The 22,533-nt window shown below is 30.5% G+C and overlaps 2 protein-coding genes and 1 long non-coding RNA gene across 3 annotated transcripts in view; all 3 read left to right on the top strand.

Moving 5' to 3' along the window:
- The window catches only part of LOC134271766 (toll-like receptor 6), a 268,180-nt gene that overhangs the window by 213,648 nt on the left and 31,999 nt on the right, over positions 1-22,533 (top strand). The gene's annotated exons all lie outside the window — the stretch shown is intronic.
- LOC134271757 (uncharacterized) lies at positions 1,801-21,943 on the top strand. Its single transcript, XM_062753966.1, has 7 exons — positions 1,801-1,887; positions 6,337-6,479; positions 10,500-10,674; positions 16,494-16,695; positions 17,286-17,393; positions 19,244-19,475; positions 21,778-21,943. Exons 3-7 carry the CDS (start codon positions 10,564-10,566, stop codon positions 21,941-21,943), a joined length of 819 nt encoding a protein of 272 aa, XP_062609950.1. The 5' UTR covers positions 1,801-1,887; positions 6,337-6,479; positions 10,500-10,563.
- LOC134271748 (uncharacterized) lies at positions 19,561-21,506 on the top strand. The gene is made up of 3 exons (XR_009993080.1): positions 19,561-19,654; positions 19,762-20,512; positions 20,872-21,506. It is a non-coding gene; the product is annotated as an uncharacterized LOC134271748 (long non-coding RNA).

Raw genomic sequence — 22,533 nt, 5'->3', positions numbered from 1 at the left:
GCATTGTTCGAATACAATGTTTGAATGTGTAATAAAAGCAAACCATGGGGTCCTAAGGAGCATGTATATGTACTGATCAATTAAATCACGTTTTAATATTGCTAGATTTAAACAAATTAAAAAAGCTACGAATAGTGCAATGAATGAAATTGTGGAAAAATGAAATAAGAATTGTTTGATGCAGCAAAAATTTCTATAGGTATTACATGTAGCAATGGTAATAGAAAGAATAAAACATATGGATATAACGAACAGTATTCAAGATCGAAAGTCCATTAATTAATACAAAATAGAAGCAGATCATATAAGTACCTCTGAAACATCGGAGTTGGGATCAGGTGCCATACAGAAGTAAGTATCCCCTGAAAAATATGAGAAACTCTAAATCTTGCTTTACAAAGGCTTGTGGGAAAACCCACAAAAATACCTGAATAGTAAGAAATCCTACAGAAATTGCATACAAAAGGAATAAAGAAAATGAAAAATATACAAAAAGTTATACTAGTAGATAAAGAACAGATAAATATGCAGTGTAGGAATAAATTTTAGTAAACATCTGAAAGAAATAAAAATAAGATTCCCAAAAAGTATTGCAAAAATAATTAATAAATATTAAAATGTATAAACATGAGAAAATACACCAGTACTATACAAATACTTTAAAGATTGAAATAAGGCTCCTGATATAGATGAGGAAATAAACCATATTAGTTGATAATCATATTGCTAGCAGAAATCTTAACCAAGATCTCAATAAATATATAAATCGGGACAAAATTAAAAGAAAAACTATTTAAAATCCTAAAATTATTAAATCGAGTAGGGATGATGGTATAAGAAATGAATATATTAAAGCAACAGAGAGCATAATATTGCCAACTAATGAATAAGTATTAATTTTGATTTTTCCATCGGGCAATATTCCATTTTCTTGATTAGAAGAAAATATTATGCCCATACATAAAAAAGGCAGGAAAAGTAAGACACAAAATTACAGGCAAATTACAAGATTTAAATTTCGTTGGAAAACTTTTCACTTTGATTCTTAATGAACGATTTAATATATTTGCCAATGAGTTTAAAGTAAGATATGAAAATCAAACAGGATTTAGAAAGAGATATTCTACAATTGATTCTCAATACATATTTTATTCGAGCTTCACAAAACAAAGAAGAAAAAAACTTAATTGTTTGTAGATTTTGAGAAAGCTTTTGATAATGTATTGGGAAAAGAATTTTGGTTTAAACTTCTATCCCATAACATCATCGGCAAAATGTAAGACATTATTTTGAAGATGCACAAACAGAAAATACCCAGAATTGTTTATATCGCTAAATCAAAAATATTGATATTTAGTAAAATTAAAATTTTTGTGTTTTATGAACAATCTTTAACGTTCAATGAACAAAACATTAAACATAACAAACAAACAAAAATAGGTGAACATTGCATTTGAAGGGGGAAAATAAGCAAGTAAATGAAGTTTAAATATGCGAACAATCCCATATGTATTTTTTGAATATCAACAGCTGCTTATCATATACCGGTATTCCCTTTTCTGTGCATGTTCTAATATATAGCATACTTGTAAGCTTGTAAACTTTGGTATTCATTCAATATCGGCGTACCCGAGTTCATCCGTACTAGACTGTTCTAATTTTCCGACCCAGTAACCATATTAAAGATTTTCCCATCTTGAACGCCTTCAAATTTCCAGGACCTATTAATAGAATCTGGCATAAAAATCAAAAGAGAGTCGAAACTGAAAGAAGTTTCAGAGACGTCCAAATACCATAAATGGAAATATCTGTTTTCATGACTATATAGAAAATTGTAGTTAAAATTCTTTCAAGGATGATTGAGAGCAGGACTACATGAGAAAAGAGGTACGTAAAAGGACAATTTATTAAAATCTGTATTATGTGAGAAATCCCAAAAAATTTGGTCCGAAATATCTGACGTTTTGATTTGATTTGAAATTCAATACATAGGACTTTTAACCCCCCCCCCCCCCGTTCATTATTTATTAATGTGAATTCTTTGTTTCCGTCATATTTTGTAGAACTCCATAAAGACGGGAAAATTTTTAGGTTTTGGAATTTTGAGATGCCCTCTCTGAAAACAAGACGATAGAATTTTTTGTTTCTTGAATAAAATGTAAAGTTGGTGAAATGTATTCTTTTTATAGCTAACTATATACTAGTAAAGAAATTTCAAACGAAAAAATAGAAAAATATTTATCTGAGATAGACGATATCCCTAAATTAAGTGAAGAAAAGATATTGTTAGAAAAATTTCCAACATATGAAGAGTGCAAGGAAGCTGTTGATAGCATGAAAAAAGAAAAATCACCTGGACTAGATGGCCTTCCTAGTGAATTTTATCAAAGTTTTTGGGAAACACTTGGGCCTTTCTTTTATAAAGCACTTAATGATATTTTTGATAAAGGTGAATTGTCTTACACACAGAAACTTTCTATTATATCACTGATCCACAAAAAGGGTGAAAAAGATAATTTAAAAAACTATAGACCGATAAGCTTAACAAATACAGATTATAAAATTATTGCCTTTGTCTTTGCAAAGAGATTACAAAATATACTATATAAGTTGATTAACGAAAATCAAACGGCTTACATAAAAGGGAGATATATCGGTGAAAATGCTAGATTAGTACTTGACGTTTTTGAATACTGTGAAAGTGAAAATTCAGATGGTATATTACTTTTCTTAGACTTTGAAAAAGCATTTGACTCGGTTGAATGGAACTTTCTTTTCCAAGTCTTACAAAAATTTAATATTGGCAATATTTTTATAAAATGGGCAAAAATTTTATATACAAATCCAATGTTTAAAATGAAAAACAACGGCTGGCTTTCTAAAACCAGCGAAATGACGCAAGGAATTAGGCAAGACTGTCCTATTTCCGCTCTCTTGTACCTATTCGTCGCAGAAATTTTGGCTATTAAAATAAAATGTGATACTGATATAAAAGGCATTACAATTAATAATTATGAAATTAAAAACATCCAACATGCAGACGATTTGACTGTAGCTTTAAAAGACGAAATATCAATGAAGCGAACTCTGGATAAATTACAAGAATTCTGTGAACATGCGGGTTCAAAAGTAAACATGCATAAGACAGAATGCATTTTATTAGGGGAACTAAGAAATTTATATGATGAACTCTACGGTATAAAAATTACGAATAAAGCAGTAAGATGTTTGGGAATATTCATAGGGCATGATAAGGAAGAATGTTACACTAAAAACTGGATGAAAATTTATCACGATATTGAAAAACTTTTTGAATCTTGGAAAAGAAGAAAACTAACGCTATTTGGTAAATCATGTATAGTTAAGACACTTGCTATATCTAAACTTACATACGTTGCCTCAATACTAAGTCTTCCTGATAATGCTTACATTAAAAAAATACAACGTCTAATTTATAACTTCATTTGGGATAAAAATGAACGAATTAAAAGAAACACGCTAATAGGTAGAATTTTAAAAGGTGGACTCTCAATCGTTGATATTGAATGTAAATTAAAAGCCTTAAAAGCAGCTTGGGTACCTAGATTGTTAAAAAGCAAAGGTATTTTGTACAAAATTTTTGATGGTTATTGTAAAAAATCAAATTTTGAAGTTCTCTATGTGTTAGATTTTTCTGATAGAAAAGTAGAAAATATGGAAAAATTAGAGAAACTACCTAAATTTTATCAACAAATGTTATGTTGCTTTAATGAATGTAAGCCCTGTTTTTTGAACAAAATGTCTTCCGATAATGTTCTTCGACAGCCGATATGGAACAATTGTAACTTTGTTTATAGGGGGAAATACATTATTTTTTAAAAACTGGATAGCCAGTGGGATTTTGCATGTTAAAGACTTATTTGACGATGATGGTAATTTTAAATCATTGTTAGATTTTTCTAATTGTATAAAAAACAAGTCAAACTGGTTGTGTGAATTTAAAATTCTTTCTTCTGTTTTCAAACCTTTGCTACTAAAGTATGATTTTTCAAATTGTAAGTTTGTTAACATAAGATACAAAAATTATTTTCTTTTCTACACAGGACAGGTTAATATCATAGATCAAAGATGTAACTTTTTTTATGACAATCTTGTACACAGAAAATTTTGTAAACCATGTTATCAAATAGTTTTAAGCAACGAATTCAGTGTCGAACCTTCAGAATGGAAAAATATATATCAATGTAAATTATATGACATACCCGATAAACAACTTACAGAATTCAACTATAAACTTTTAAACAATATTCTTTGTAATAACTTGTATCTCAGTAAATGGAAAAAAGAAACGAGTAGTAATTGCAAATTATGTCACGTGAATGAAACTTCAAAACATCTCATTTTTGAATGTAAAAATGTTGGTGAAATTTGGAATAGATTAAGTTTGTACCTGAAAATAGATATCAAATGGAAACATGTAATAATTGGATTTAGCTCTGAGCGCAATAGAAAAATTGTATCACTCAACACACTCATCTCATATGTTGCCTGTAGGATTTACAAATATAAGATGTACTGTCGAATAAATTCCTTAGATGAAACTAGTTATAACATCTTTAATCACGTTAAATCTTCAATTTTTTTCTATGCTTCCATTCTAAAAAATTTGAAATCACTTGACTACAAACTTTTTAAAAATTTTGCATAAAATTGTCTGAAGGTAATATTGTCATATTGTTTGTAATGTAATTTGTCTGTTATATATATATCACTGTTTGTTTGTATGAAGAATTGAAAATAAATAAAAAAAAAAAAAAAAAAAAAAAAAAAAATGTAAAGTGAAATATAACTCATTTGCTTTAAAGTGCGATAAATGGCACTTTCCTGTATAATCCAACAGTACATGTAACTATTTTGAGACGGTTCACTAAATATACACTGTACTTGAACGGTAGATTTTTTTTTCAAAACTTGGCATATATACTGAAGTCAATGTAAGTTACATATGTTAATGAATTAAAAAACGTTTCTATTGTTGTTTTCATACACATAATACCACAGACAGTCGATTTCTTAAGTACAGATAATACATTTTGTGTTACATTCAATAAATTTAAAGGCTTACGGATGAAAACAAATTTCAGCATATTTTAGTTTTCGAAAATCAAGGGTCGTACAACTTATATATGTTTACTTGTTCCATGTTGATTCTAAAATGACACATGCCTACACTGTAGGGTTTACAATTATAATGAAATATGAGGTAAAGAAGTATATGGAGATGGCGAATAGTATTCTATATCGAAGTCCACTAAACAATACAAAATAGGAGCAGAGCAAACACGGGCCTCCTAAACATCTGAGGAGCATTCCTTGCTGACCGGTCACATCCGCCGTGTGCTCCTTATCATTATCGGGTAAAAATATAACGGAAAAAATCCGTCGTCAATTCAGTGTATAAATAATAATGAACCAACAATAAGTATGAAAAACGTCAGTCAGCATTTGACTCAATGATAAATTGTATTTGCTGAGAAGGTCATTGTATCGACCATAGAACTTACAAAATGATGACTTTAAACGATACTGCTGATATTCTTGTTTCATCAACTTGCTAATGTCAATAATTTACCTCGTTTTAGAAATTGTTCATACGTAGAGCATATATATGCATGGTCTTGTGTATCGAATCAACTGACATATACATGTATACACTCCGTATGCAGGTGATGAAGGTATACTGCTGCATAAGTAAGGGAAGTTGACGAAAGAAAAGTTAAAGTAATCATTTTTATCATATAGATTGGTTGTTAGATTACCATTAACGTATTTTTCAAGTAAATATGAGTTAAAAATCGTTTTTGAACGTTACTTATTTAAAATTGTTATTAAATTTTCAACCTGTAGTTTCTTAATATTGTTAATTTGTATTTATTTTGTGAAAAGAATTGCTTTAAATCTGTAAGTAAGTTTCATTTTACTATGATGTGCAAAATATTGCACAATGGAAACCCCAGTCGGTTCCCTTTAAAAATAGAAAAAGTACATGTCTCTTCATATCATTGATGTTTTCTTAAACACCACCTAGCTTTGTTGAATGTAATGCACTTCGGCCTTTTACGACCTGATTGTGAAATCACATCGAACGTTCAAGACTTAATAAATCTATTGAAATGTGGCAAATTTGTTTTTACACAGGATTGAATACACCATGTTGAAAATGACATACGAGTAACATTATGTAGAAATGTAAATATTTATGAATTGAAAAAGAAATAGCTTAAAGTACCTTCCCTAACCCATTTTTCTCTTCTTGTTTGTGAATTCGCAAAAAAGATTTTTTTTCTATATTTATAGGTGAAATTTAAAGCGTCGTTTTAGTGTTGCAAAGACCTTTGTAATCTGCAATTGGAGGACCATATTAGAGGACAGGGGGATTTTCTGAATACGCATCCCAGGGAACTAGTAGTACTTTTCGTACTTTATTAGATATAAAGGCTGTAAGTATCGATTACTTTTTTTAAGGTCATCCGATCCTCAGTTTATGAAAATCAGGGAACGAGTTATTGAAAATGCTCACAAAAATGTCTCTAATTTCTCAAAGTAAAATGTATTTACCCGCGGTGTTTCTTTAAACTTCATCTTTAAATATAATCATATAATATAGGGAAAATTAGTAAATCTAAATTAATTTTTCAGGAAATGCAATTGGAACTACCTACTGCATATTTTCTTATTTATCATTGATTAAGGAATACATTTTAGGAAAAAAAAACCTTAGGTATCCAGTTTTTAAAGAAAACTGCATGGTTTTTACACTTAATCGGCACTTTACTTTCTTACTTCCATCGTTTCATAATGCATAGTATATGAAGTGTTTCCTCTCAAAGAAAACACCGTAAATCACTTTTAATTTCAAATCATGCTCATAAACATTGGTAACTCAGGTTAAATTTAAAGAACTTTGATTTTTTTTAAATATGATTTTTTTTATGAGGTACAAATGTCAACTTTTTAAATACTGTTTGTTAAAACTTTAAAGAACATTGAATCATACGTAGAGGCATAAAATGAAAATTGTTGCATGAAAAAATTTCAATTTCAAGCTTTATTTAAGACTTTTTGAATTAAATTATGAATTAAAGAGTAATCCTTCCTGGCTGAGGATCGGATATCCTTAAAGAAGCTTGATAATCAGAAATGATTAAACATTTAACATTAACTAAATACAATGATCTTATATGTTTTTGCTTTTTATAGCATTTGGTTAATTTATTTGCTGTTAAAATCCCTTCGAGAATTTTAAACTCAAAAATAGACACCTCCGCTTGTCGGTGGAGGACTTCAAATTTGAACCTTTACATTGTTAAGTGAACATTATAGAAATCATAACTTCTGTTGTTGCTTAAATTTATACGCTTTATTTGAGTCTTTCTTTTTCATCCGCCTTTTTTGTATTCATTTGATATTTTAATTCTATACATCATTTACAAAAATTACTCATATTTTTCATCTTCACATGGTATTATGCGTTGTATGCCTGTTTTTAACAAAAGAGTCATAAAAGCTGGAGCTTAGTCCCTTTGTAGGAAAATAACTTGTAAGGAGCATGATCTTCATGATCTTCATAATAGAATTTAGTCATCATGATGAACGCACATAATCATAATTTTTGCAAACCAAACAAATTTTGATCTAATGTATTCTTTGAATTGTTTCAAAGAAGAAGGTATACCGTTTGGACTTAAGTGTGCCCGAAAATTTAATGTATTTAATAAGTTGTGGCATTGGCTTTTACCAGAGTTGAGTAGATGAATATGATAAATCATGAAAGAATATGACATGAAGGAGGACCATTCAGGAAACATTACGTCAATAAGTTGGTACATTTCTAAATTTAATACAGAAAAGACTCAAAATGACTCATTTCTGCGCTTATTTTCCTTTACAAAATAGTGTCTGCCAACTTCTATTTTTGGATATATTATGTAAACTGCCTTGAAAATCACAAAATCTTTTTTGGCGACGTTTGCAGAGTATGTTTTCTGAAAGAAGGATATGGAAATAACGAACAGTTTTCAATCTCAACGTCCATTAAACAATATACAAAATAAGAGCAGAGCAAACACGGACCTCCGAAACATCAAAGGTGGGATCAGGTGCCATGGAGGAGTGAGCATCCCCCAGAAAATTTCACTGTTTTTAAGAAAACATGGGAAAATGCACAAGTTAATGAGGTCACAATCATGATTTAGGAGGCCATATAAGAAAAACAATTTGTGTATTCGTACTGCATGGAATTTTCACGACCCAGAAAGAATTAATTTTAAATTCTTATATAACTTTCATATTTGAGAAAAACACTAGGCTTAATTTGATCTGAAACTGTTCCTTGTTCTTTGTTTCTTTAAAGTCACTTTTTCAGGTCTTTTGTTTTCAACATTCATTTGAGGAAGTGAAATCTACGGAAATACAAGTTTTTTTAACGACGTTCGATCCTGATATTTCAAGTCTTAAACATTTTTTGCCAAGTATATTTTTAAATTGTACATACATAGCTTAATTAAAATTCAAATGAAAAAATGGGGGTCAAATTGCTTCTTTTGGCGCTACAGTACATTTAATATGACCTTTTTGCACTGAAATTTGTTTCTTAATTAAAAATCACATCTTCGACGTTTTCCCTCCAATATTTTTATCCTATTAAAGCATGAAACAAAATGAACCCTAAGTCTAATTAAAATAAGACACTTTAAAATTGTGACTTAGAAAATGTTTCAAATTGCTTCGCATATTCAATTATTGACCTTTTTGCACTAATAAAATGTGATTTTTCTGGCATTGAAAATTTAATAAGCAAGAAAATTATTTTAAAGTCTTAAACTTTTTCTGAAATTAAGCAAATAGGTCAAAGTTATTTGCTTATTTTCTTAGATATTTAGAAAAGAACATCAAAAGTTGGGGTATATGATGTAAATTTTCAGATATTACTAAAAAAGTACCAATTTTGTGTTAAAATTGCCTCAATTTTTTCCTGGATTTTCAGAATATATTTACTATATTTATCACATTTCGTTGAAAGAATTCCTAAGAAATGATTTACTAGATATTTCAGAACCAGCATAACACGTTTTACTGAATCTAAAATAAACAGTACCGTTAAAATTCAAAAGGGAAAAATTGATCATTTTCTTCTATAAAACCTTCTGCCACAAAAAAAAGTTCGTGGCTTAATTCTACTTGAATGGAACTTAATTACGATTTTTTCATTGAATATAGTTCAATTTGCATTATAGAATTCAGATTTAATGTTAGAACCTAAAAATGATGCAGAATTTTATAAATAGAGGACAGGACCAAAATCCGCTCAAAAGCGCAGAATCGAACGTCCTTAAAAGCTCTATGTAAAGCCCTTCGTTGTCCGTGTGTCTGTCCACCTGTTCATTCAATAGCAATATTCAAAACGTTCCTCCTCCTAATGTTTAAGTCCAATTTCAATACAGTTTAAGTCCAATTTCAATATAATTTTTCACACAAAAAGATCACATTGAGATGCATTATGCTACATATCGGTGTTTGATTCCATAAATGGTGTAGCTATTGTTGCTTAAAATAGAAATTTCCGTTAAATTCCTTCAAAATACTATACTTCTACAGATTTGGTCTGATTTCAATATAATTTGGCACACAAAAAAGCTATATTCAAAAACATATTTTTGTGTATCAGATTTTGATTTCAATAAATTGTTCTGCCATGGTTAATAAACATTAAAGTTTCCGTGAACTAACTTTTTACACAAGTAGATTCTACTAAAACATAATTCTTGTTATAATTTGCTTTAGGTTTCTAAGGTAATAAAAATATAATTTCTTCGATATTCTTTCAAAACAATGCCCCAAGTACCGTTTTTGGTCAGATTTCAGTATTTCATGTGGCATAAAAGTAGACTTCATATTGCTTTTCATCGATTTTTCTGATTTCCATACTGTGATTTACCTTGAATAATTCCTCCTACAATGTGTGGTCAGATTTGAGTAAACACGTAAACTGGCAAATAAGTAGACTACCGGGTATGCTAAATAATAATAATAATATAAATAAAATAATTAATGATAATCAATTAGTTCTCTCAATTATTCATTTAATTCTATATATCTTTTCAAACATTAAGTAAACATTGCAACATTTCTTAATAGCTATCGTTCTGCGATTGTGTGTAAGCATGGAATTTAGGTATGCTGTTTGAATAGTGTGTGGTTTTCAAACATAACAGATTATTTGCTCGATGGGTGAGTTACAAACAGCTTTATTCAACTTCATTTTCATATGTCTTAATTTTAATATCCACTGTGTACTGCTTTTTGCTCATACAAAAGAAAATGTTTTTTTAAAAATTCCTTTTCCTTAAAAAGAAAAAATAATAATATTTGCATGAAAAGACATAATAAGGATCAAAAAAGTTTAATCAAACGATCGATTCTTTATTTTATTCTTTATTAAATTGATATTTTTACTAAAGATTACAAGGCCAACCTTTCTAGCATCGGGTCAATAAACGCCAGAAAAAGCTTTCAACAACGAAGATGTCAGGTTTCTTGACCTTAATGAAAACCCTCACAATTGTCCTTGTCCTAGGAATGCAACTTTGCGTCATCGAGTCTAGGCACTATGGAAATCAAAAGAGATTTACACAGGTATTTTTTTTTTCATTATGGCTTTGGATTTTAAGTTTCGCCGACAATGCAACTGCGCATACTTAATCTAACATTCTTGTTTTGAAGATCAACATTTCTTTTTAAATATATAAATGAAATGCTGATATCCATTATGCAAGGGTTGTCCTGTAAAATCGCGGACAAAGCGCTTGTCTCGAAAAACTTAATGGGCACACTAAACTGAAATTGTCAGTAAATCTTTATTTATCATATCTTATTGAACCATAATTTTTGGGATATATTATAGACAAAAATAAAATTGTATAGACAAGATGATATGGTCGTTACGAACATGCATTAACATGCGCTTGCGTGCGATGCTAAAATTTGAATGAACGTGGTGCACTTCTGGGTAAAAGTTGTTAAATTCTCAAATGCATAGAGTTTGTCTTATTTAATGAAGCTTAGAGGGAATATGGCACCAAAAGGGAGTTTGGGAGCGCTTGGGGAACATCTGTAACGGTTCCCGTTACAATTTGCACTAGTTGTTTTCATTATAACTTTGATTTAACCAAAAAAACTTTTACAAGAACAAATTTTCTTTTCATTGGCTCACAAATGTGTTTCCAGACCTTTCTGAAAGACTTCCGTGATTTTCAACAGAAAAGGTAGGCTCAAGGGGGGGGGGGGATACCAATATATCTTATCAAACTTTACGGCGAAAATTAGAGCTCACTAGCGACCGATACTCTGGTTAAAAAATGTGTAATGTCATCTACACTGACAAACCTTTGTTTGCTTTATTTGGCCATATTTATTGTTATTCATGTGCATAGAGGATCTGACAACGAGCAACTGACTAATCGTTGAAGCAACCTTTACACCAAATAGGTGTTTATATCTTACTTCAAACACGTGTTTCAGGTCAATCTGTGATCATGTCAATGGAGCGCAAAATAAAAAAAATGTTCTTATAAAATCAATACAAAGATTAGAAACTATGAAAATGTCACGGGCGTTTTTTATTTGTAATTGTTAACTAGAAAAAATATATTTAATAAAATGTAGTTTGTGTTAAGTTCAGAACAACAGCGCTTTAAGGGTAATAATCACGAGCAGCATCTCTTATGAATTTAAATGGACAAAACATTTTTTTCCTAACTATACTCGTGATCACGTGTTTTGGCCAGGGAATCCACAAGCCAATTGTATTCACCGATAGTACAAGAAAGGAATTAATACAGAAGCAAATCGCATAAATTTGCAGTTTGACTTTGAGAAACCTCGACTTCCACCCTTTATTTAACAAATGAGTTTTTTGTCATTGTGAGCCTGGAAATAATAGAATAAAAATGCTTTTCATTTACGAATTATATAGAAAAATTGTCTTTTGTGCCTTTCAATCGCCATAAGATTTAATTTTCATTTTCTTGAGAGTAAAATTCTGTAGTATTCCCAGTAACCCATAATGCAATTCTCATTCAGCTGATTTGTCAGTGAAAGTCATGTTGGTGCCCCAATTGCTAATCTGACGCCTAGAAATAAAGTCCCAATTCCCATGCAAAAAAAAATTGTCCAAAGAGAAATTTTAATTCATGACTACAGAAAATTGTATCATAGTGAATACTTATTTAATTTTGAATGAATTCAAGAGAGATTGATTGAAATACATTTTTATACAGAAAAATATAGGGTGGGGAAAACTGAAATGCAACATAACTTTTCTGTTTACCATGTCTCTACGTGCTAGTCACTTCGATTCCTAGCCACATTTCCGTGAATAATGTTATCTATCTCGCTGTAGACTCCTTAACTTTCGCCAGAGCCACTGCCCGAGCTACTCTGAACTCATCGGGATTTATAATTTGCAGAAGACAGAAAAATGAAAGGTTCAGAACACATTAGTAGGGGGTGTAAATGGGAAAGAGGTTAACACAACACAAGAAAAATGGTGACGTTTGATTACGTAACGGCGAACCGGAGAGCAGTTCAGTTTGATTTATGTTGTTATAACACTTTTAGAGGATTTAAATGCATACGTATGAAAAAATATAGGCATTGGAACTGGGAGTGGTGTTAGGATTTTTTGCAAAGATGGAGATGATATAGGCATTAAGCATTGGTTTATTGACTTTTCACTTGCAACTGATTTAAAAAAAAAAAGCTGCGTGGACCCTGAGGTCAAACAGGATGCTATGTACTTTTGAGGTTATGTATACGCGAGAAGGTAAGACAGTTCGCCGAAAGACACTTTACCTTTAGAATATGTGTCCTATTCCAAAACAACTTGCCTATAATACAACTAGTCCTACTCTAATCAAAACTTGCAAAGTCTGCGTGGCAACTGTTCATTTACATGTATAAAAGACGGTCAGATGTGGGATACCCCTTTCATGGCGAAGGTTTTAAGCATTTCTAGAGAAATCAATATCAAGATTTCATGGCACTTTTTCGAATTTCCTGTAATCTTTGTATATATCAATGTATAAATATTCCAGAAGGAGGTAATGTGTAGTTATAAAAATGATTAGAAAAATATTACTTCAGTTGCCTCGGCAACGAAATAGATAATGATCATGCTGGGTTTTCTATCTATTCATGAATGAGTTTCATTTTGTCTATTTTGCTTAGTTAAGTATTTTTTAAAATTAAATTTTTTGTTTGCGTTTTATCAATGAAAGTTATCGGTTATGGACGCGATTGCACGGCGTCACGTGATCAGTCATTTGGTGAATAAAAAACGAATTTTTGCTGTAACTATTTCCGGAATAAGGAGCGTCATATGTTTGCGCTCATGACAAAAAGGGTTTATTTTTCTAAAGTAGAGAAAGTATAAGACATTATAGATTGTTACGATGCACTAAGAGTGATGGTGAGCGTTGATCATATTTTTAATCTACGTGCATGGTTTACGATTTGACACGTCTGTCTATATTGTATATCTCTGAACATTGAAATCCATGTTCATAAAAAATAAATTTGATTTATATCTTGAGGTTTATTCTTCATTTAAAAATTAGAATTTTATTTAAAATTGTTGTTTATCATAGGATCTACATCTATATAAAGATAATTTCCAATAAGAGATTCAGACGGCGTGATTTATTAGAAACATGTATAAATATTGATGAACGAAGGCGATTTTGATAAACGTGTTACGGCGAAGACCAATCATGCCTAGAAGATGTATCTTTAAAAAATATCGCAGAAGATTTTCTTTTCGCGAGGCCTATAAGGTCTTTAGTATTTTCAGCAGTGACATCGCCGTGTAAACATTCAATCATCGTCACACATATATTGTAAACGATTGTTGTAAAATGGTTTATGCGTCGTATTGAAACACAACACACTTCTTCTGAAAGAATACCAGGGAAGATATGTACATAAATAAATAAAAGAAACATGTGAGCTCATCATGCTTATAGGAATACATTTGAAAATTTTTTTTTTTAATCACATGGACATGAACATAGATGTTTCACTCCAGCATATATATCATAAAGCGATGGAAAAATATTTCAATCAATGATTATTTTTGTAGATCTATAGTTTTGACGTCAATTGTGTCATTATGACGTCACAATGGAGATAGCGCTCATCCATGTACAGGAGAAAATGAAGTGTATACTTACTTGAAAAGAATCGGAAGTAAAACTATTTGTAAATGTGAATATTTAAAGTTACTATAATTTGGCAAATAAGATAATTTATGGATGAATACATTTATTTAAAAAAAATTAATGTAGTTACGAGTACATTGTAAAATAACATCTTTTCATTCAATGTGTTCAAATTTCTGAACCAAACCCCCCCCCCCCCCCCCCCCGATTCCAGGTCACTAAGAAGAAACATCGCTGAGTTTTCAAAGCATGAAGAATAAGGCCTTTGAGGACTGTGCACTGGTTTATAATATATTTACTTATTTACTTATTTTGATATAGTAACAAAATGAATGTTTTGGAGATGAAAAACTGTGTTTGAAAAAATAGTTATTTTCGTGACCACTGTCGGTAACAAGTAAATCATTGTGTTTCACATATAAAATGAGCATCAGCTGCCAGATTTTCAGAGAAAAAAGTATTTACTTATCTATACATATGGCCTTTATTGTCTTTTAAACAGATTATACATATTTAAGGTCCAAGAACAAACCATCATATGAAAATCTGTGAAATCTTTTAATATTCTAGGAAGGGGGGGGGGGTACTGAAATGCATGTAGCTTCAAAATTAATCTGATTACCTTACTTCATATTTTAACCATAAGTCACTTATAATGACTAGTACAGCATATATTAGTTTTGGGAAAATTCATTGGGTAATTTTTTGTCTAGACGTTAAAACCTGCTATTTAGGTGAAAATATTGCTGCAAATTTACAATCAATACTTCCCAAAAAAACAATGGCATTATTACAATTATCAATAGTTTCCGAAACAATTTTTCTTTTTCAATAAGTATAAAGCATGTTCTCAAATATCTGCAGGAAAATATTGAATTTGCTTCAATTTTGTTGCGTGTATGGCATTATAAAACACTCACTTCATAAATATCAAAAGATTAAAAAATGGTGGTTACCATGGCAACCATAACTTCCTTATAAGCCTGATGACCATGCTTGATGCTTTGATATAATGGTATCATTGACATTAGGAACGTTATATGTAAAAATGAGAAAAATTCATTGGGCAGAATTTTTTCACGGACCCGTGCAATCCTTTCCTTAAATATCAGCTGTTAGAACAAGTAATTTTTCTAAATACATTGATTTCTTAAATTGTTATATTATGATGTACCCCCCAGAACAACACGCATAAGTACCACCGTGTCGCAAAATCCCTCAAATAGTGCGCGAAGTTAAACTTGAGCTAGCAAAAAACTGGTTCAGACCATTCAACAGTTTTCTTTGCACAAATGTATTGTAATTATTTCCTCTATTTTCTATCTTCTCGGTTCAAGAAATGTTCTGATAGTTGTAGTTTTAACGAAGTTATGAATGTTTGTTTACCCTTTAGACGTTTTTCACGTCAGATGCGTAGAAAGCAGTAACGTATCCCACATCTGGCCGTTTTTATACATTTATCCTGAAATGAACGCAAAACATATTTGCATATACATGTATGTACATGTATATATATATGTACACATGTATATGGAAAACTAATAAGATAAAGGTTACCTTCATTTTAGGGAGGAGAGATAGAGAGAGTTTTTATGACATACCAGAACAAATTAAAGACTACTCTTTACATAAGAAAGTGGTCTTCATCGACATCAGTGGTTTCTAGGACGCGATTTGAAAAAAAAAGAGGATAGGAATCTGACAATTATGTAGATAGTCCACTCAAATTGTCATAAACCTTCAACAAAATTGCAAAATAATATTTTTTTAATTTTGCATTATTAGTAAATTGTATTATATTCATCATAGAAAAATTCTATAAAATATAAATAAAGGCACATAAATTATTTAAACATATAGATTTATTGGTCTGATAAAATATTTATTACAGATATATGTGACCATATGCACCAAGAGTGAGAATTCTAATCACTAAAAACAAAACATTAGCAATAATAATTTTTTAATTCACTTTGTGTACATGTACATGCTTAGGTTTAAATTTCACCAATGCACTGAAAATATTAGATTTGAAAATCTTATATATGTCTTCACTATATGTATTGTTAAAATCTTAGTATATTGTCTAAATCATGATTTCTAAAGCATGTAAGAACCACAGACACTTATTTCCTTTAGAAATACATATATGTAATTACTGTCCATGTATTTATATTCGCAATTAATTTTTGTTGCAATTTCTTTTCTAAAAAAGTTCATTTATGCCTTTACAACCAGGAAGATGTATGCAAAGAAACAGTAAAGACTGTTGAAATAGTGACTGATTGTCCTTTCGACACAGAGAGTATGAGAAGAAAGTCAGAGGAAAAAAAGTGTGAAGATATCCACGATTCCTGTTCCAAGGATCCGTTAGTGTATCACTGCTTGCGGTATGGAAACAAACTCACTGAAGTTTGTGCTCCGCGGGATTTAATCTCAGGTATGCAAATTTAAATCGGTATGTAATTTCTGTTTGTTTTTTCCTTAACTCCTTGCTCCATTTTCTATTTTTTTTTTTTATGAAAATTTAAACATTAACATCTGAAGAATATCATCAGTTGAACCTCATTTTCTTTGAATATGATTCGCAATGATCTCAAATAAATAAAGTTATATTGATACCTTTGTAATGTTTATACTCTTAATTAAATCTGTCAATCTGTAATTAATAATTATCAAGCCAGCATCAGAATGTTTATTTTCAATCAAGCACTGCTCTCTGCCGTTATCAGTTCTCACGATAAAGTTCCTCTCCCTAATATCATCTGTTGTCAATCATTATCATATGCATGGGAATATGTTCAATCTGATCATCACTTAATAAATAGTTAGTAAACTAGACAGACGTGTTCTTTTACCTCTCTCTCACAACATTACAACAATGATATCAAATAATTTTCTCAATTTCCATAAAGAGTCTCTTTCTAGCGTATGGAAGACCAATGACATATCTAAAATATTTTTAGAAAGGATCCGGAATTTTCACATGGAAAATGAACGATGCTGTATTATTTGATATTTATTTTGTAGGAAAGTGTTGTGCTCAGTTCAACGAAGGAGTAGGTCGTGTTGTGGAAGATTATAATATCCGATGTTCAGAGTGCCCATTCCATTATTATTCTAATGAATCGATAACATGTAAGTCGTTTTTATACCATTAAAGTTTTATTATTTTTTAATCTATAAAACAAAGAATACCTATCAATGATTTTAACCTAATTTTAAAAAAAAATACCTGTACTTATAGAACAAATAGTCACAAAAAGCATCTTTAGCTAAGTCTCGGTGAAAAGTTTGCTTGCATCTCTCCCTTTATCTAAAACACATACATGTACACAATGCAGAGTAAACTCACTAATGCCTTTTTCAATGAAAACGATCAAAAAGCCTTTACATCTTTGTAATGACATGGGTACGAATTCTTTTTTTTCTTAAATTCTTCATCAAAACATGATGTGATGTCAAATACATTGAACCATGAAATATATCTAAAGTGCATCATTCTGTACGAAATCGAGCACTGGTTTGTTATGTCTTCAAACCCTATCGTTTGCTATCATTTTAAATGAAAAATAAATGGGGAATACGTTTATTCTGCAGACATAGAAATACATGACTAGTATTTGTCGATCCTTTGTTCGGTCAGGTGAATCTAAATGCATGATTAAAAAGAAAAAATATGAATTTGAAACAAATGACGGGCACAAATTTTTAATGAGGATATCAAAATAATTGAAAGAGAATTGAATGCTTGCAGAGTATTCCTAGATAATTTATTACTGCAGTATATATATAAAAAAGGTATGGTGACATTTAGATTTAAGGATACACCAAAGGTTTCCAAAGGGCAAAATTTAATTTGCTTGTAATTCTTTCATTAACAAAGATAACATATTAAAAGTATATATCATTTGAAAGCTTGTTAAATTCACTATTTAATGATCTTAATTTAAATTTTCAATTTTATCTTACTAAAAATTTATTAATATTTTAATGTAAATATTAGTGCATTTATATTTTATAAATCAACTTTTTTGTAACCTCTCAAAGTCAAAATTTTGCCTCAATGTAGACTAAAGATTGAACTTCAAAACCGTATCTCAGATTTTTGATAAATCTTCTTATTCAAAAGTTACATCCATTTGTCTTTCAATGTTACCAATTTATTAGCCTAATTCTACATTTCCCCAAATAATTCGAGAACTGAGCAAGATATCAAAAATCTGAGATACGGTTTTGTGAAAACACATTTGAGACACATTCTGGCCAGTTTTCAGAGAAATTGGTCAATAATAATAAGGGAGCTGAATCCTTTCAAATAATACCACCAACTGTCTGATCTTACTTTACAGTAGAGGGCAAAAACCCATTACACAACAAAGTCTGCCAAAGCTGGAAATATATGACACCTCGGAGATTCAGCTTTGGATACCTTTATCCATATTTCCTATGCATATTCACAAGAATGGGATATTTAGGTGCTTTTAATGAAGTAAAATAGGTTCAATTCTGAATCAGAAAGATTTCCCGGCAAAATGGCAAGAGCTAAGCTCCACCTCCTATTTCATGGTCATTAGTGACCTGTTAGATCTCCTTCCCTAAATCTAGAGTCCCTGTAGTTTAATTACTGATAGCCTCTGTGTGGCTAGTGAAGAATTCCCCAAGTGGTCACAGTGATTTATTGCTCCTTTCAGAAGCAGGCAGTTACAGACCAAATCAGAAGCTTCAATAACGGCACATTCACATGTGTTAGTGTTTATGTTTGATTATTGTTAAATAATTAGAAAACCATTTAATAATCAGCAAGAATTTTCCATCCATTATAAAGCAGTGATTAGCATTGTTTTCTTAGCCAAAAATCTCAAAATTGACAAAAATCTTGAAAAAAGCCTTTGGTGTATCCTTAAAGGCGAAAGACAGATACCACGGACACGTGTGCTAAACTAAACTCTAAATAATTAGATAATAAGATGTTTCGTTATTTGTAGATACCACTTGTTTTGAATCAATTAAATCAATTGGTCTTCAAAAAATAACATTCATTACTCGACATGTTATCGCTCTTGTCACTAAAAGAAATCCTGGAAACTCATCGGATTGGCAACACCGACTAAAACGGGATGTAAATGCATATGACTTTGACGACATTGAAATTACAACTACCACTGATAATTATAATCATTCAATTGAGAAAAAGAAAACTGTGACTGAAAATGACAGGTATGTTCTGAGAAAATTACTATGTTGTTTTGAAATTCTTTATTTCTGTTAAAGATTAATAATAAAACAAACTTTTATTTAATGTAACAATGGAACGGGAGATGCCAAATTCATTGTGTACATCACCTTATCAGTATTAATCTTTACTGGAGTCGGTGCCGTTTGCTTCTATTTCAAAGGTATGCGGCCTTTGATTCTTTGCAACATATTAAATGGTGCATTTGTTTCTTAAACGTTTTTTTTTTCTCTCTTTGCCGATATCTTAAAAACCATATTTATTTTGCAGGAACAAAAAAGATGTTGAAGCAAATTGTATGAGTAACGAGAACAGATCGATTGTTTATTGCATGTGAACATTTCATCAAAAGAAAAGTTTACTTCTTTCACTTTGTACAAAATTTATTAGTAATATTGCTTATTTTCTGTCATGTAAAGGATGACTGCACTTAACGTTGAATTTAGGGTCTTTTTCAATTGGTTCTGTAGCTTTTATTTTTTTATTTAATTTCACTTTTGTACATGTACATGTATATCTGCTACAGAAGTCTGTCCATATGGCATGAAATTTAAATCATAAAAATAATTTTGGAATGAAATAATTATAACTTATTCTCTGTTTTTTTTTTCGTAATGTTTTCCAAATAAAGAGAATTTACACTAACATATATCTGCCCTTGATTGAACAGTTTGTATGAATGAGAAGCTGAGCCGACATCGTAAGGATGGATCTAAAATTAGACTCGATGAATAACAATTAGGAGTTCCGTGTTTGCTCTCCTTCGATTTTGTATCGTTATATGGACTTTGATAATGAATCCTGTTTTTTATCTTTCATGTATAAATAAAAAGAGATAACTTTTTTCCATTTATTTCGATCGGACAAGTACATAATATATTCAGTATTTACAAAGGTTTAAAACGTAATTAACAACATGAACCCCGTCAATGTAGGTAAAGAATATCTTAAATCGAGGCCTGACAATATAACTCATTCGATCAAAGCCGGTATACACGATGAAATTTGTAGTATAATGCAAGTATTATAATACTTTTGTGTTATTATTATAATACTTTTGTATTATTATACATTCTTGTACACACGCTAATACATATCTTATAAGTTTGTATATAAACTATTTATTCCCACGTGTTTTCTCCTGCCATATTTCTCTCTCTCTCAAAATAATAAAAATGATAATAATAAGCTCTGCTTTTAGCATCTAGTTCGCACGAACATGCTAAGTCACGTGTATTTAGTATTCACAATGTTACCTGAGGAAAATTATCACTTTTTACAACACACACACACAGAGAGAGAGAGAGAGAGAGAGAGAGAGAGAGAGAGAGAGAGAGAGAGAGAGAGAGAGAGAGAGAGAGAGAGAGTTAGTTTAAGAAGAAACATTTTTCTTCTCTTTTAAACCGCGAGCGCATGTTTGTCTATAAATCTTCTTCTACCACAACATTTCTAATTCAAATATACAATTATTGTTAAAATGAGAGCAATAGATTAACATGCGCTTAGTATGTATAAAGTCCGTAAAAATGGGCGTTTTCATTTGTAACAGCAAATTTAACATTGTACGAAACATTTTTTTCCGGATTTGGTTTGAGTGTTAGACTTTTCCGGATTTGGTTCCAATATTATAATTTTCGCGGGAGCACGAGATTTTTACAACAGTAGAAATTGTTTACCAGTGTTTACTAGTCACTGTGCTGATTATCATGTTTGTCTTCAACTTTTCCATGAGAGAAAACTTCTAAGTTGGTAAGTTAAGCATGAAATCTTTTTGTATATTGTTGCAGAAGAAATTTTGACGTGCAAAATTGTTATAAATTGTATGTTTACAAGGTGTTCACTGTTTACCTGTTAAGGTGTAATTTTTACGGATATGTTGGAAAGTTCATATGAACGATTTTGATTGGATGACTATGTGAAGGGAATTTTTGCCATAATAGGTTGATATTTGTAATTTGATATTGAAAATTAAAGACTTCTGTGACTTTTGGTATGAAATTATTTGGCGCATGTGCACTCAGTAATAATCATATATTTTGTTGAGCATTTTCTAGTAATCTTTTGAAATTGTGTGATTTGACAGTAATATAAATTTCATATGTACTAATTTACTAGGGTACATGTGCAATATTTAAAATTTTATTTAAAATGTTCTTTGTAACAGTGTTGTTTACAAAGAGCATATAGCATTTATTTATAATCAGAGTGATGTTAATTTGACAATCGCTGAGTATGTGTTTTATGTGTAATATCAAATATTTATACATGTTTTCTATGTATTTACAGTAAATCACATCACATCACATCATGCCACGTCATCATGTTGCTGTCACTGGAACTAAATAAAGGATGTGCATTTACAAAGGGAGTTAACTTCTCTATGAACTTACTTGATGATAGTCAGTACACATTATCATTTCATATCATCCCGCCTGAGAAAACAGTACTTTGAATTATTGTGATTACGTAAAATTGTAGACTAGATGTCCATTTCTGCACTTAAAAGAAAATGTTTGTTTCGAAAGTTTATATTGTTGCAAATTTTGCATGTCTTTTAGTGCAGTCATCCCGTGTTTATTGATGAAAATAAAATCTTACACATAATTGTTAGAAATCTTTCTGCTTTTGGGAAAGTTTTTAATCTTTTTTATTTGTTATTATTCATTGTTTTTGGAAGGAGGGTGTCTGGACTCGGTTCATTATTCTGATAGTTCCAATTAATGTTTTAGGTAACATCAACTGGCAAACTCCTGGAATTCGAAGTGATCCAAACTAAATTCGCCTAATATTTGGTTTTTCATAAGACAAAAATGTCATTAAAAATGTAACATCCGGATTTTCAAATTTTAGAACAATCAGACTTTTTTTCAGAATAAGGCGCGATGATCGGGATCAAGACAAAAAATTATCACCTAATTAACCCTTTCGCCTAATTCTTTCACTTTGAAAATGAAAGAATTATGACATGCCTAATTATTAGCCATGAGTCCGATAATATTTACTGAAGGTGTACATCCTCACTTAAACAGTTTTCTAACTTCA

Source organism: Saccostrea cucullata, unplaced genomic scaffold, assembly GCF_032062105.1.
Source record: "Saccostrea cucullata isolate Sc308-1 unplaced genomic scaffold, CSIRO_AGI_Scuc_v1 ctg3360, whole genome shotgun sequence".
NCBI lineage: Eukaryota > Metazoa > Mollusca > Bivalvia > Ostreida > Ostreidae > Saccostrea > Saccostrea cuccullata.
Note: the sequence above shows the minus strand (reverse complement) of the source record. Positions and strands in the feature narration are given on the sequence as shown.

Bases quoted from the DNA above. Each gene is read 5' to 3' on its own strand.
- LOC134271757 (XM_062753966.1), top strand. From the start codon at position 10,564: ATGTCAGGTTTCTTGACCTTAATGAAAACCCTCACAATTGTCCTTGTC. The intron at 10,675-16,493 runs GTATTTTTTTTT...CTTTACAACCAG, and splicing joins ATCAAAAGAGATTTACACAG to GAAGATGTATGCAAAGAAAC. The intron at 17,394-19,243 runs GTAAGTCGTTTT...CGTTATTTGTAG, and splicing joins TTCTAATGAATCGATAACAT to ATACCACTTGTTTTGAATCA.